The 14,991-nt window shown below is 33.9% G+C and overlaps 2 protein-coding genes across 2 annotated transcripts; one reads left to right on the forward strand and one right to left on the reverse strand.

Annotated features, from left to right (window-relative positions):
* Nucleotides 1-8,890: 8,890 nt before the first annotated feature.
* Nucleotides 8,891-10,318, reverse strand: LOC130674119 (transmembrane emp24 domain-containing protein 7). Its single transcript, XM_057479375.1, has 3 exons — nucleotides 9,993-10,318; nucleotides 9,478-9,719; nucleotides 8,891-9,286 (listed from the first exon to the last, which is right to left on the reverse strand). Exons 1-3 carry the CDS (start codon nucleotides 10,150-10,152, stop codon nucleotides 9,059-9,061), a joined length of 630 nt encoding a protein of 209 aa, XP_057335358.1. The 5' UTR covers nucleotides 10,153-10,318; the 3' UTR covers nucleotides 8,891-9,058.
* A 1,173-nt stretch (nucleotides 10,319-11,491) lies between these two features.
* On the forward strand, nucleotides 11,492-14,976 carry LOC130674960 (SKI8 subunit of superkiller complex protein). The gene is made up of 8 exons (XM_057480409.1): nucleotides 11,492-11,663; nucleotides 11,789-11,895; nucleotides 13,496-13,665; nucleotides 13,741-13,979; nucleotides 14,242-14,335; nucleotides 14,417-14,510; nucleotides 14,583-14,754; nucleotides 14,818-14,976. Exons 1-8 carry the CDS (start codon nucleotides 11,661-11,663, stop codon nucleotides 14,908-14,910), a joined length of 972 nt encoding a protein of 323 aa, XP_057336392.1. The 5' UTR covers nucleotides 11,492-11,660; the 3' UTR covers nucleotides 14,911-14,976.
* Nucleotides 14,977-14,991: the final 15 nt, after the last annotated feature.

The raw sequence follows: 14,991 nt of genomic DNA on the forward strand, positions 1-14,991 counted from the left end.
CCATCTATCGGGTTTAACTGTAATGACAACAATGAGCTGATAGCCACTTTAGCTGTAAATTGACAGAAATCTACAGTCAGAATTCTACGTTAAGTTGACTGCAGAAAGATGATTTTACCCTGAAAGCCAACTTATCCACACGCTAACTTCAAGCTACCGCCGTATTCTTAAGCCAACTTAAGGCTGGGCCGCACCTAACGAAATCCTTAATTTAAGAATTCTAATTACTTTTTGAATATTTATGGGACTCGGATGATGAAAATCTTCCGAGGAAGTTCGTCTTCTGCTTTAAGTCGGAAGTTAATAAAATTGCTGTTATGATAATTTTTTAATAAATAATTAGAATTCTTAAATTCGGGATTTCGTTTGGTGCAGCCCAGCCTTAATAGCACAGTTCGCTTTAGCAAAAGTTTACTTTACAAAAGTTTCCTTGAATTTTTCGCCAAATTTCCGTCAACTTCGGACTTTTCCGTTTTTTAAGAAAATTTATATGCAATTATTTATTAATTTATTTGCATTAGAATGCAAATTCACTTCAAATATGCGCAGAAAGAAGTTGTCGTCAATTTTAAGGAAAATTTTATGTCCATTTATTGTTAATTTGACTTGAAAAGTTGTGAAATATTTACCCTGATAGCCAGAGTTTCTGATCAGAAAGTTGGTGTACCTGAGTTGTGACCAACTTGACGACAAGTTGTCGACAACTTTCAGCTTGTGTAACTGTTGACTACAAGTTGCTCAGAAACTTGGCGACAATCTACTGCCGCAACCTGACAGTAACACTTGTAGTCAAATTGGATTCAAGTTACAGACAATTTACATGTGGTTACAAGCGTACTTTTCAGTAAAAAGTTTTTACTTCTCTATACATACTCTACCAACATCCAACTCTCTTAAATAGATTTCTATGCGAATATATCAATATTAAATATATCTATATTGCAAAATAGATCAATGTAAAATTTTCGGGACGACGTCTATTGCCTATAGACCAACTGGTCAGATTACTGATGGCATAGATCCCAATTACCTAAATTTTTATTGCTCAGAAACCGATCACCCTGATTATTGATATGTTATGTCCTCAGTGGCCTCAGGTGCCTCCACCTGTTAATTAATTAGTGAACTTGAGATCCATAAATAGGCGCGTATTTAAATTTCATTTGAAATTACATATTAAGATCTTACAACACTTATTGCGTCTTTTCAATATTTAGTTAATAGTTTAAATAATAAACCGTCATGGCACATACTTATTAAATTATATATTTTTATTATACGAAGCTTTAAATAAATTGATAAATAAATCTTTATTTTGTATTCAGAGAAATATAAATACAGTTTGAGTGGTTTTGGAACGTTTCCTGTCACCCGATACTTAAACCTAACCAAAACACACGCATAAAAATCATGAATAGGCCCTTGTTCTATAGTTAACAGTAAATATGGTTCTAAAAAAATGCATACTCTATAAGCAAATAAGAAAAAGATATATTTGATAAATAAATGTTACTTATAAATGAAAACCATATGACAAGAACTCAACTATTATTGTTAATATATATACTAAATAAAGAGTATACTATATATATATTAAATAAAGAGTGACTCGTATAATAAATAAATTAATAGAAATATAGAAATATAGCATTAGAATAGTTATAATGGTGTTTCATGATAAATAATAATGTCAATCGTATTAAATAATTAAATATAGAATAATTAACTAAAAGATTGTATTAGTAGGAAGTATAAATGTATAAGTATATAATTAGAAAGAACGTTGATATGTATAAGTACATATATTGTATAAATATATGTGTATGAGTATGAGAACGGTGGGAGAAGTCGAAGAATGGAGAGTCTGAGATCTTTCTGCCGTTTGATGTAACTTTACTTCTCTCCGAGAACTATTGACGAGCACAACTGTTATTACTGATCAAATCTTATCTACCCTTTATAATAAAACTCAGTCTTCAGATAAAAGTTATTTTATCAATTACATCTATCCTTATCCAAAATTTCGTTATTTCATTAAATAATAATCATAATCATCATCATCATAGTCAACAATAAATTTATCACTGTTTTCAAATTCAAAATTCGTCCCGCGTGACAACGAACTGCCCACTGTCCAGGAGGTGGCGTCAGCTCCGATCCTAGTAACCTCCCAGGACATAACAGATAATATATGATTTCGAAAACGTAGATTTCCGATCACCGAGAAATCCAATAAAATAGAATTTTGATCGCCTACAATCCTGAGAGTCAGAATCTGATAACCTAGAAATTTAATTGAATATAATCCCGATTTCACAGAATCCCGATCAGGTAGAACACCAGTCACTTAGAATCCCGATGGCATTGATATCTTGTGCCTTGATAAAAAAAAATCAAGTTCTTAAAATCGATCAGAACACTATTTTTCTCGGAGATCATATAGTAGATGCTACATTACGTTGAGACAACAATGTCTATTATTTTTGTTTCCTTGAATAATTTGTTTTTACAATCCAGAAACATAAAATTCGTTTCAGGTAATAAAAAAAAAGGATTTTTGTATTCAATAAATGCTTTTGAATATTCTAAGAATAATAAATTTCGGTCATTTTCTTTTTTTTTTTTTTTTTCAGTATTCATATACTCTGAATTCCCTTTGGTTTGAGTATGTATTCACTTTAATCCCATTCTGGAAACACTCTGGTATTAGTTTGTATCCACTGTGGGTGTATAACGGTGTCAGTATGTATCCACTCTGGATTTACTCTGTATTCACTTTGGAAATACTCTGAGTTTGCTCTTAGAAAAGCGCACAAAACCGTTCTTGAAATACTCTGGAGTCCGTATGGTTGCATCGTGTTACCAGAATATTTCCAGAGTATTTTCAAGACCGCAAGGGAAGAATCTGTAGCTAGACACATACGTAGAAAAAGACACTAGCACCTATCGATCTTGAGAGCAGACTTGCTTAAGAATTGAAAAAGATTGTTATATGGGTAGTGTATATTATAAAAGAAGAAGTGTTTGTGCCTATGTCACGATTTGCAGCAAAAACTACACATCACAGACGAATAGTATTTGTTTGTGGGAATAGTCATGAGTCTCCCATTGTGCACTGGGGTGGTTGCGAGTTGATAACTATAAGGGCGTAAAAGATATGGGGGTTGAAAGAAGGTGAACTTTGAAAATATGTCTTTGATTGGTTGAGTGTTCTTCAAATTATTCGAAAATTAATTCTACTCAATCTAGAACGTTCTGTATCGTTCTAAAAAATTTCAGATACATTTAGAATGCTCCAATTTGGACTAAGTCGATTTAAATCACTTAACATTAATTCTAATCAGTCTAGAATATTATGGATCATTCTAAAAATTTCGAGACGGAACTGGACTGCTCTAAATTGAACTTAGTTGAGTTAAATCACTTGAAATTAATTCTATTGAGTCTAGAATGTTATAGATTGTTCCGAATATTGGGAGAATCATTCGGAAAGCTCCCCCTGTTTAAAAATATTGATTGAAAAGAATTAAAAGTGATGAAATTCGAATTCTTTTCAATAATTTCAATTTTTTTTTTTTTTTTTATTATATATTTAAATTACAATCTGTTATATGATAACAATAAATAATTTTTGTGATTCTATGTACATGACGGGTATTTAGGACAATGTCCACTATTATTGAAAACGATTTTGTAGATCAATTGTTTTGAACCGTTTTAGTCTTCTAGTTGTCTCTTTGTTTAGTAGTTCTGATGCCATGGGATTTGGATGGTTTTCCAGTCTGCCTTCGTATTTTACGCTCAGTCTCATAATTTCTTCCTTGATGGTCGGGATGCTCAGGTCTCTGCTTATTATTGCGTTGGATACATACCAGGGGGCATTAACAATGTTTCTAATTGTTTTGTTTTGAAATCTTTGTAATATTTCTAGATTTGAGTTGCTGGCCGTTCCCCATAGTTGTATGCCGTACGTCCAGATGGGTTTTAGGATAATTTTATAGATGTTTAATTTGTTATTCAGCGAGAGCTTGGATTTTTTACCAAGTAGCCAGTATAGTCGTCTTGTTTTTAGTTCCATTTCCTTCCTCTTGGTTTTTATGTGCTTAGCCCAGGTGAGACGTCTGTCTAGGTGTAAGCCAAGATATTTAACCTCGTTGGTAGTAGGGAGAGGTTCACCATATAGTGTGACTGGTGGACAGTCACCTCTTCTGGTGGTAAAGGTGATTTGGACTGACTTAGTTGGACTTGCTTTTAGTCTCCAGTTCTCCATCCATGACTGTACCTGGCTGAGCCCTCTTTGCAGTAGTTCTGAAGCCGTCGTAGGGTCAGTATCTGCTGCTATAATTGCTGTATCATCAGCAAAGGTGGCTGTAGTGGTTTGCTCGTCCACAGGTAGGTCAGCCGTGAATAGTGTGTACAGGAATGGTCCAAGGACGCTGCCTTGTGGGACTCCAGCTTGAACCAGGTGGAATGTGGATTTGGCTTGTCCATGTCTCACATAGAACTTGCGATTGCTCAAGTATGATTTTAATAGCAAGTAGTACTGAGGTAGAACCTTCTTAATTTTGTATAGGAGACCCGTGTGCCAGACCTTGTCGAACGCTTGCTGTATGTCTAGGAATGCTGCAGAGCAGTACTTTTTTTCTTCTAGTGCGTTGGATATGTTGTTGAATACTCTGTTAACTTGCTCTATCGTAGAGTGTTTGTTTCTGAAGCCGAATTGGTGGTTGGGAATGAGTTCTTCTTCGCTAGCAGTTACTTTTATTCGTTTAAGCAGTAGTTTTTCGAATACTTTGGAGATAGTCGTGAGTAGGCTGATGGGTCTATAAGAGGACACATTATTGGGTGGTTTGCCTGGCTTTGGAATCATTATAATTTCGGCGACTTTCCACTCTGGTGGGTAGTAATTGTTCCCCAGGATAGCATTGAATAGGGAGGCAATGAATACAAAAGCTTTTGCAGGCAGTTCTTTGAGTATTTTCCCAGTTATTTTGTCATGGCCTGGTGATTTTTTACACTTGATTTCTTTTAGGATTGTTAACCGTATTTCGGTGGGTGAGAAGCATTTGTTTGGTAGTGACATGGGTAGTGGACAGCCGAGAAATTCCCTGATGGCTGTGTCTTCGGCGTTGGCGGGTAGGGGTGTGAAAACTTCAGCTAGGTGTTTAGCAAATACTTCGGCTTTTTCGGCATCACTTCTAGCCCAACCGTTTTGTTGTTGTAGTGGTGGGTTTGGCTGCTGAGGCTGTTTTAGTCTTTTTGTTGCTTTCCATAGAGAGTAATCCGTGGCAGCAGTTGCTGTCAGTTTTTGAAGTCTATATTGGAGAGTATCGTTTTGGAAGTCATAGATAAGCTTTTTGAGCTCACGAGTGGATCTGTTGAACCTCGTTTTATCTATGGGGTTTCTCGTTGATTGCCATGTTCTTCGGAGTTTACGCTTTTGTTTTAACTTTTCTTTTATTTCCTTGGGATATTGGTTCCAGCTGTCTGTGGTTGTATTGTTGTTGGGTGGGGTGGCTTCTTCGACTGCCTCTCGTATAATTGAAGTGAGATGTTCCGTGGCTTTGTCAATGTCTTCGTTACTGTTATGCGGAAGATTTAAGTTAATTTTATGATGGACTTTTTCGTGAAAAGTCTCCCAGTCAGTGTTTTTATTGTATAAGTAGTTTGTTGTGGCTTTATGTGTAATTTTTGTGTTTATTGTTAGAAGTACAGGTGTGTGGTCTGATGACAGGTCAAGACTTGATTCTATGCATGTGGAGGTTTTTGCAATGCCTTTGGTGATAAAGATATCAAGTACATCCGGTATTTTGTTAATATCGGTTGGCCAGTAGGTCGGTTCCCCTGTAGACAGTGTATCGTAGTTGTTAGCCGAAAGAGCTTTACGTAGTTCTCTGCCTCTAGTGGTGTCTAGTCTCGATCCCCAGTGAATGTTTTTTGCGTTATAATCTCCACCTGCAATGAATTTAATGCCAAGAGAGTTTAGGAAGTCGCTGAATTGATTTTGCTTGATTTTGTGTTTGGGTGGGCAGTATACTGCCGCTATTACTATTGGACCGTGATTGAGGTCTTCAATTTCTATAGATGTGGCTTGTAGGTAATCTGCTTCAAACTTGTTGAGTTCATGGTGTCTGATGGTCTTTTTGATTATTATTGCTGTGCCTCCATGGGCAGTACCGTCAGGATGCTTGGTGTCGTAGATGATAAAGTTGGGTATTTGGAGATAATTGTGGCTGGTGAAGTGTGTTTCTGAAACGAGCATAATGTCTATTTTATTCGCATATAGGTAGGTGGTTAGTTCCTGCCTGTGATTCGCTAGCCCGTTGGCATTCCAGAGTGCTATGTGGTAGAAATTAAACATTGCGAGGAGGTAGGCTTTGTACTACTGTCGTCAGTAGGGTTAGCATATTATTTAAGAGTACATTCTGTTGGCGTATAACTTCTTTGAATTCATTAAATGATTTTTCTAGAATGAGAATAATATCTGCATTGTTATTATTGTTGGGATTTTCTGTTGCGTTGTTATTGTTTTGGTTGTAGTTGCTGTGTCTTGCGTTAGCAATTGCACTTGGACTTAGTGCACGTGCATAGCTGGTTGTTAGGTCTCCTGCGGCCTCAGTATTTTGTATGCTTCTGCTGATGGGGGTTGTGTACCGTGGGGCGTTTGTGTTTGGTACGTTGTCCGACCTAGTTCTATGCCGGTGCGATCTTTGGGTGTTAGCTTCTTTCTTATCAATAATATCCTTATAGACTGGACATCCTTTGTAGTTTGCTGTATGGTTTCCCTCGCACAGCACACATATTGCTGGGGTATCTTTTGTTTTTGTACACTGTTTTGTGTTGTGCTCTTGCCCACATTTGACACATCTGTGTTGTCGACGGCAGTATGTCTTTGTGTGTCCGTATCTTTGGCATCTAGTGCATTGTACCACCTCGTTTTTCTTACGAGGTGGCTCAATTTGCACTTTTGCGTTGATGAGTAGATCAATATTATAAATATCTTTATTATTGTGGCTAGGCTCTAGGTCCAGGAAGAATAGTGGTAGTGGGGTTTTTGTTTTGCTGCTTCTTATATTGCTTACTCCTCGAACAATGTGTCCTTTTTTCTCGATTTCTTCCTTTATTAGGTCTGTGGGAGTGGATGAATGAAGTGACCTAATCACGACTCTATAAGATCTTTGTTGTTTGAGTTGATATGTGTGATAAGAGGCATTTGCATTATCCAAAGAGTGTACAATTTTTCTGTATGCGTCTGCATTGCTGGCCATTATCTTAAGTTGTCCATTACTATCAATAGCTTTATAGCGATAATCCTCAGTATTAACTACTTGGTTGAGCACTGCTATTAAATCCTCTATGGAATTTACATCAGGGATAAAGATAGGAGGAGGTTTTGGCTCTCTCTTGCTTATTTCTTTTTCTTTTTCTTTGTTTTGTGTATTGCTGTTTTCTTCTTCTTGGTTTAGGACGTTGAATCTGTTGCTGTTTGCGAATTCTTGAGACTCACTCTCGCTAACGTGTTTTCGTAGACGTTTGGTGCCGCGAGCGACGACCTGCCACGCGGGTGCGCTTCCCTGTCCCGCTGTTTGCTTCAGGGTTAGCATGATTTTTTTTACGTTTGGGTTTTGCGTTTCTGTGGTGTGTTCACTCGTGATACTATCACTGATTGCTGAATTTGCGAGGTCATTCTCGAGGTCCATGTCCTCTGGGGATCCATCACTGTTTTCTGGCATCGCTTAAACACTGTGATCTGGGACTTAAGACCACTAGCACTGCACAGTCAAAACCTTAGTTTATTCAATTGCACTATGAACTATCACAACTTTAACAGTAAAGCTATAAATTATTCTAACACGTCCGTCTCTCACGACAGCTCGAAGCGGACTGTGATAATTTCAATTGATTTCAATTTTTTTGTTTGTATATATAGATATACAGTTTGCATGGAGTGACCGCTTCTCATTTATTTTCAATCAATATTTTTAATCAGGGCCAAATTATAATTAGTTGATTCAAATCTCATGAAAATGATTCTAATCAGTCATGAATGTTTTGCAAGGTTCTGGAAATCAGATACATTCTAGAAAATTCGAATATATATGTAAATACATTAAATTACTTAAAAATTATTTCATCGGTGTGGGATGCTCTGGATTGTTGTAAAAAATTTTAAAACATTATAAAAATTTAAAAAATATGTTTTAAATTCATAAATTACACGAAAATAATCGGAACAACCTGATCGAAAAATATTTTAGAACGATCAGAATTAACTTGAAGTGATGTTTGACATTCGAATATTTTAGAATTTTTCAGATCATTTTCGAAATTTTCAGAGCAGTCCAAAAAATTTAATACATAAATAAATGCACCAACAAAAAATAACTCAGTAAAGCGGGGTTCGCAGCTAGTCTTCAATATTCTTATGTACAATGCCTTGAGCAAGTCATGCCCAAGTCTTGATGACGATTTCTTGCTACATGATCTTGCGCAAGACCCATGCATAGGAAAAGACACTAGTGACTAGAGATTTTGCTCGAGGCACTGGCACCAGAATTTCGCTCAAGCATGTGTTACTTGGGTTTAGCTAAAATATCAAAGTAAATAAACGTAAAATTCTCATTCGCCATCATTTCCTCTCAACAATAGTGTCCTTTTAGACCAATTAATTATACTATATGAGAAAATAATAGATAAGATAAAATGCCTTGATGAAAAATTGAAAAGTGAGAATATAGCACACATAGAATTATTTCTATTCGCCGGATGCAATTTATTCATAATTCGAATCATTTCTTACACAATTATTTTAAGAGTGTAATTCTGCATTATTCTTTATATTATAAAATTCTGAAGAAAAATATCGATGAAAATAATATTTGTGAAGAAATTTAATTGGAAATTTATATTTCAATAATAATTACATTTAACTTAATAACACAGCTACGACTACAAAAAAGATATGAAAATTTAAAAACTTATGTTTTGTTTGAACCAATTATAGTACGCAATTATAATCGCAATTTATAGTTTAATAAAATAAAAGTGGCAGATTCTACTACAATCGCTGGTATGGTTTACGATCAGTAAAAAAGTTTTTTAGCACTAAAACTTGTCCGATAGTAGTTATCAGAATCGCACCTGTTTCCATAATTGACCACCAAAGAACTCTTTCATTCAAATCTTCTGCTCGTTTACGTCCTTGCGCTTCTCGTAATCTATGAGAAGTTTGATAGTCCACAATGCGAACTAAATTCTTATGTATTTCTTGACCCGAAGACTCCATCTGAAATTCCAACAAGTTCAATGTGAAAAAAAAAATGTTAGTAGGGTAAAAATACGCGTTTTGAACAGTCCACCATTTATGATGTGTCTACATATGGTATGAATCATCTTATCAAAATAATTTGTGTCCAAAACTAGTAGTTCCGTCCGAATTATTCATAAATAACGTTTTTTAAACGGATTTAAACAAACCTGAGTCATTGCTGTAACATGCTCTTCCAACCCGGGAACAGCAAATTCATCTCCGACTTGAAAATCCATATAGACTAACTTGTGTGAAAATGTAGAAAATTCATTACTGAAACAAGCTTTGTATTCTCCTGTCATTTGAGCATTAAATGTGTGAGAATCAAACTGTGTTTTAACTTGACGATAAATAATTTCTTTATTTGGGGCTTCTAAAATAACATCAATATCATATTGGCCACCAGTCACTACCTACAAAATTAGATAATAAGTATTTGAGTTGATAACTGAACATTGGTACATGGTTTTATTTAAGTAATTGATAATATTGAACGATAAATTTCAAAATTGATTGATTTATTCATTTAATATAAAATTATGAAATACACTCTGATTGAGAAAAATTATTTGAAATGACTCAACCAATTTGGAAAGATTTAAAAAACCGGATCGACTGATACATAGATATACACTTAGCATAGATTGAATAATTTTTCTTAATCAGGGCAAGTTAAATTTACCTACTTGAAATTCAAGAGTAGCTGAAGTGTTTTTTTCTATCTCTTGATAGAAACATTCTTTGGCATTATCTGGCAGTTCAAAAGTTAATTCTACACTGCCCACAAATAAAACTAATGAAAATAATAAAATTATTGAAATCAACTTTGGTAGAAAATTCATTATTGCATAATGTTACGGAAATATTTTACAGATAATACATTTGACAATTTAATAATTATATATGATCAGAATTCTACTTGTTCAATTACGAAATGAATTTTACTACACCTATAAAAATTGTCACTGAAGTGTCAACGTTTGCATAAAGTTATCAGCTACAAGGTTTTCAACGTGGCCGGATGTCACAATACATACACTCGATTTACATGTAACTGCAAATAGTTACCCTGACAGCTACCTTAATCGCAAGTTAACTTCAATCTACTGCCGTATTCTGAAGCCAATTTAACGGCAAGTGTTGGAGAGCAAACAGTTGCGGTTAAGTTGACAGTAGATTGCCGGTAACTTGAATTCAATTTGACTACTTTTGATTACTGTCAGACAATGACGTTAAGTTGATTGAAAGTTTCTCTTCAAATTGACGGCGAGTTTATCTGTCAAATTACATTCATTTGACGGGAGTAGATTTGCATCAACTTGCACCCAAGTACCCTGATAGCCACACTTTAAAAATAATTGCTCAGCAAGTTCTGCAGTGAAACATTTTCGGCTAACTCAAAGACAAGTTTCTGGTAAGCCTCGGCTTGATAATACTTGCAAATAAGTTGATGCAAATCTACTGCCGTCATCTGAATGTAATTTGACAGATAAACTCGCCGTCAATTTGAAGAGAAACTTTCAATTAACTTAACGTCATTGTCTGACAGTAATCAAAAGTAGTCAAATTGAATTCAAGTTACAGACAATTTACTGTCAACTTAACCGCAACTGTTTGCTCTCCAACACTTGCCGTTAAATTGGCTTCAGAATAAGGCAGTAGCTTGAAGTTAACTTGTGGTTAAGGTGGCTATCAGGGAAGTTTATTTCACAGTGTTTTCAAAAAAGGGTGAAGATTAATGACGGCGATAGTACCTCTAAATTGAGCAAAAGTTAACCGTAAGTTTTTCTTTCCAACTTTTGCTGTCAAATTGTCTGCACATTCGGGCAGAAAATTTCAAGCGATTTCAATGTCAAATTACTGTCTATTTCAATGCAAAGTGGCTATTAGGGAATATGAAAGTGCAACAGACAATGTCAATTGACGGAAAGTTCACCGCAAATTTTGCTCTTTAACTTTTCTTGGCAATTTGCGGTCCACAGATTTCGGTCAAGTAGAATTTTCAAACTGATGACAATTCGAAGTCAAAGTTTCTATTTGGGTACATCATGTGTAAAGATATATATATATATATATATATATATATATATATATATATATATATATATATATATATATATCATATGATAAAATGCTATAAGATGGTTACAGCGATCAAAGCGCCCAAGGTTACTAGACTAGTAACTTTGAAAGCGCCCATGTCGAATACCGTCTCAATGATAACAAATTTTTTGACCGGCTTTTTCATATAAACATTTGAGGATTTAATTTATAATATCTTTGATGATTATGCAAAAAGATTCATATTGTTTACTCATCAAGTTGATTTACATTAAATAATATCATAACTATGGTACGTACCGTGTTATTCAATATGCATGAATTAAAAATCAAATTGTGGGTTATGTACGTTTTTCATTGAATGTTTTTATATTAAATAATGTTAATTAATGGATTATGTATTTTGTATTATTGCAGTATTCTTTAATACATAAAACTGAAAATGCCCATGAAGATAGTATTTGGACTTGTGCTTGGGGTCGACCAAAGAAGAAAAAAGATGCCCGCACAGACGAAGATTCACGGTAACATTTTATTCATTTTACTTCCTTGAGTATAATTGCAATATTGATAATAAATAGCTTAAATTTTACTTGTAATTGTGTACTTCAGCATGTAGTTGTTGCTAACTAGACACCTTAGATTATCTATGCACATCAGTCAAAAATAGTTTTTTTATAAACTGAACACAAATAATGCAAGTGGTCACAGTCATCACATGCATCTTACAAATTATTAAATCATTTATTTTTAAAATCAATTTCACACTTGAACGACATCTTTCATAATTGCGCGATATCATTTCATTTTTAATTTGACATATTAGTAAATTTTTTTTTTTTTTTTTTTACTCTAACAACCTTTATTATTGTTATTTTCATTGAAACACTAATATTTTACAAAATCAAAACTTTTCTAGCCTTCTTAGGCTTGCAGGCAAAACCTTCAGATCTCTTCGTGCGTAAAGAGAAGTTTCACTTTTTTCTCTTTGAAACTCAAATGGATGGACAACACTATTCTTGTTGCATTGTCTCAGTAAATGAAAATAAATTTTGTCCAGATTTTCTTGAACAAAAGAAAATTTTTAAAAAATAACAACGTTAGATTGCTAGATTATTGTTCATTGCATCGAAGCTCGAGCTTTGTATTGCGTTTAGATTTTTTTTTGAAAGAAAAGTTTGGGCATAAATAACTAGAAACTCATCATAAGTAATATTACTTACGCATCCGTTTTTACTGAAGTTGCAAAATTCACACGTACTAATAATCGAAGCTAGAAAAAACATAAGACACAAAATATACAATTTCCAAAATGCATCCCGTCACTTCTGCATTTTGTAACTTCGGTAAAAACGGATCCACAGACCTGTTATTATAAAAGTATGAGTCACTTTCAAACAAACTCATAATTATTTGGAAATCGAATTTTTAACTTTCTGCTGAAAAATTAAAAATTAAAAAAAAAATGAGAACGTTGTTTTCAGTGTGATTTTCGAAAACCTAATTTTCATCAGAAGTCAACTGAGGTCTTGTGAAGCTATTGTGATTATTTTTAGAATTATGTTAGAGCGTGTGTGTGTGGATGTATGCAAACGTTTCATAACTTTTCATTGATTTTATCTTGAATGCCTTATAATTTTTGGCTATTTCCTTCACGTTCTATCGTTCCATAACTTTTGTGGTGCATCAAAATAAGCTCAAGGACTTGACCCTAACGAATCCAAGTTACTGAAGTGTACGGAAAATTATAGTAATCCATTCTAAATTATAGCGATCATAGTAACATATGGTGGATTACCGCAAAGTACGGTGGGTTTTCGGTATATTACGGTGGGTTTTCGGTATATTACGATGGGTGTACCATAGTTTTATGGTAAGCGTTTATCTATATTATGGTGAATTCGCCGTATTACCGTAGATCTATACCGCATATTACAGTAAATTGGATCTGCCAAGGGTATTTTATATTTAATATTTTTTTTTTATTTTACAATACTAAATAATAAGTTCACCACGACGTTTCGATAAGTAGTGTATATTGATACTTATTTCATTGAAAAATTTTTAATTCACCGTAAATTAAAAAAAAAAAAACGAATTTCATAATCATTGATAATTTTTCAGAGATTCAATTCAGTCGACTGCTGAAGAAACAACAGAATATGTTGTCACTGGTTCAGTTGATGATTTAGTAAAGGTTTGGGAACAAAAAGATGGTAGCTTGAAATTAAAACATAAATTATCCGGCCATTCACTTGGAGTTGTATCCGTTGCTATAAGTTCCGATGGCACAAGTTAGTATTTGTATAATTTTGCGTTAAAAAACAATTCAATAACAATAAATAACCATTACAATATCAAATCATCAGAGTGTGCATCAAGTTCCCTAGATTCAAGTTTAAGATTGTGGGATTTAGAATCAGGAGATAAAATTTCTAGTATTGAAGTTGGCCCGGTTGATATTTGGACTGTTGTATTTTCACCTGACGATAAGTTTATAGTATCAGGAAGTCATGCTGGTAAAATTCACATGTATGGAACAGAGAGTGGTAAACAAGAACAATCATTAGATACAAGAGGAGGGAAATTCACTTTGAGTGTAGCCTATGTGAGTTGATGACCAATTATCTACTTGAAATATTATTAACACTATGGGCCGGTTTTTTAATCCGAGATTATTTAAATCCGGGATTAAATCAATTTTACTAGTGTATCTATATAATTATAATACACATTCTAGTAAGAATGATTCAGTCCCGGATTACCAAAAAATCTCAAATTGAATAACTGGCCCTATATCTCTATAAGTTATAATCCGGTATAGTATGTAACGAAAAATATTACTAAATAAGATAAAAATTTGGTTCTAGAGTCCTGATGGAAAATATATCGCTAGTGGTGCCATTGATGGAATAATCAATATTTTTGATGTTGCATATGGAAAAGTTTTAAGAACTTTAGAAGGTAAAATAAATGGAACTACGATTTTTTTCATTATTTATACACTTATGAAAACTACATTGGTTTTTCTGATGTAATATTTAGGTCATGCAATGCCTATTCGATCGCTCTGCTTTTCTCCGGATTCACAATTACTCTTAACAGCCTCTGATGATGGACATATGAAACTTTACGACGTGTAAGTAATATTTTTTTTTTATTTATAAGTGTTATTGTAATAAATATTTGAAACATGCGGTCTGTTGAGCAGAAAAGATGCAAATGTAGCTGGAACGTTATCAGGACATGCATCTTGGGTTCTTGGTGTAGCTTTTGGTCCTGATGGTCAAAAATTTGCTTCAAGTAGTTCTGATCATACAGTTAAAATTTGGGAATTAGCACAACGTCAATGTTTACATACATTTAATGAACATAGTGATCAAGTGAGTATAAATTTTTTTGCTTATTTTAAAAATTAATTAATTTCAACATTTATTACTTTTTAGGTTTGGGCAGTAAAATATCATCCTGAAAAAAATAACCTTGTTGTTTCCGTCTCAGAAGACAAATCAATTAATTTGTATGAATATCCTCAGTGATAAAAAATAATGATTATAATGACTAAAACTAGAAAAGTGACATTAAAAACTAATTTTTATATTCAATTCGATGTAATAATT

Source organism: Microplitis mediator, chromosome 9 (genome assembly GCF_029852145.1).
Source record: "Microplitis mediator isolate UGA2020A chromosome 9, iyMicMedi2.1, whole genome shotgun sequence".
In the NCBI taxonomy this organism is placed as follows: Eukaryota; Metazoa; Arthropoda; class Insecta; order Hymenoptera; family Braconidae; genus Microplitis; species Microplitis mediator.

What these genes read in the sequence shown, in the direction of transcription:
- LOC130674960 (XM_057480409.1), top strand. An exon ending in CGCACAGACGAAGATTCACG is followed by an intron (nt 11,896 to 13,495) that starts GTAACATTTTAT and finishes ATAATTTTTCAG; the next exon opens with AGATTCAATTCAGTCGACTG. An exon ending in CATATGAAACTTTACGACGT is followed by an intron (nt 14,511 to 14,582) that starts GTAAGTAATATT and finishes TCTGTTGAGCAG; the next exon opens with AAAAGATGCAAATGTAGCTG.
- LOC130674119 (XM_057479375.1), bottom strand. Translation starts at nt 10,152, where the DNA reads ATGAATTTTCTACCAAAGTTGATTTCAATAATTTTATTATTTTCATTA. An exon ending in TACTCTTGAATTTCAAGTAG is followed by an intron (nt 9,720 to 9,992) that starts GTAAATTTAACT and finishes TTTTGTAGGTAG; the next exon opens with TGACTGGTGGCCAATATGAT. An exon ending in ATGTTACAGCAATGACTCAG is followed by an intron (nt 9,287 to 9,477) that starts GTTTGTTTAAAT and finishes TTGGAATTTCAG; the next exon opens with ATGGAGTCTTCGGGTCAAGA.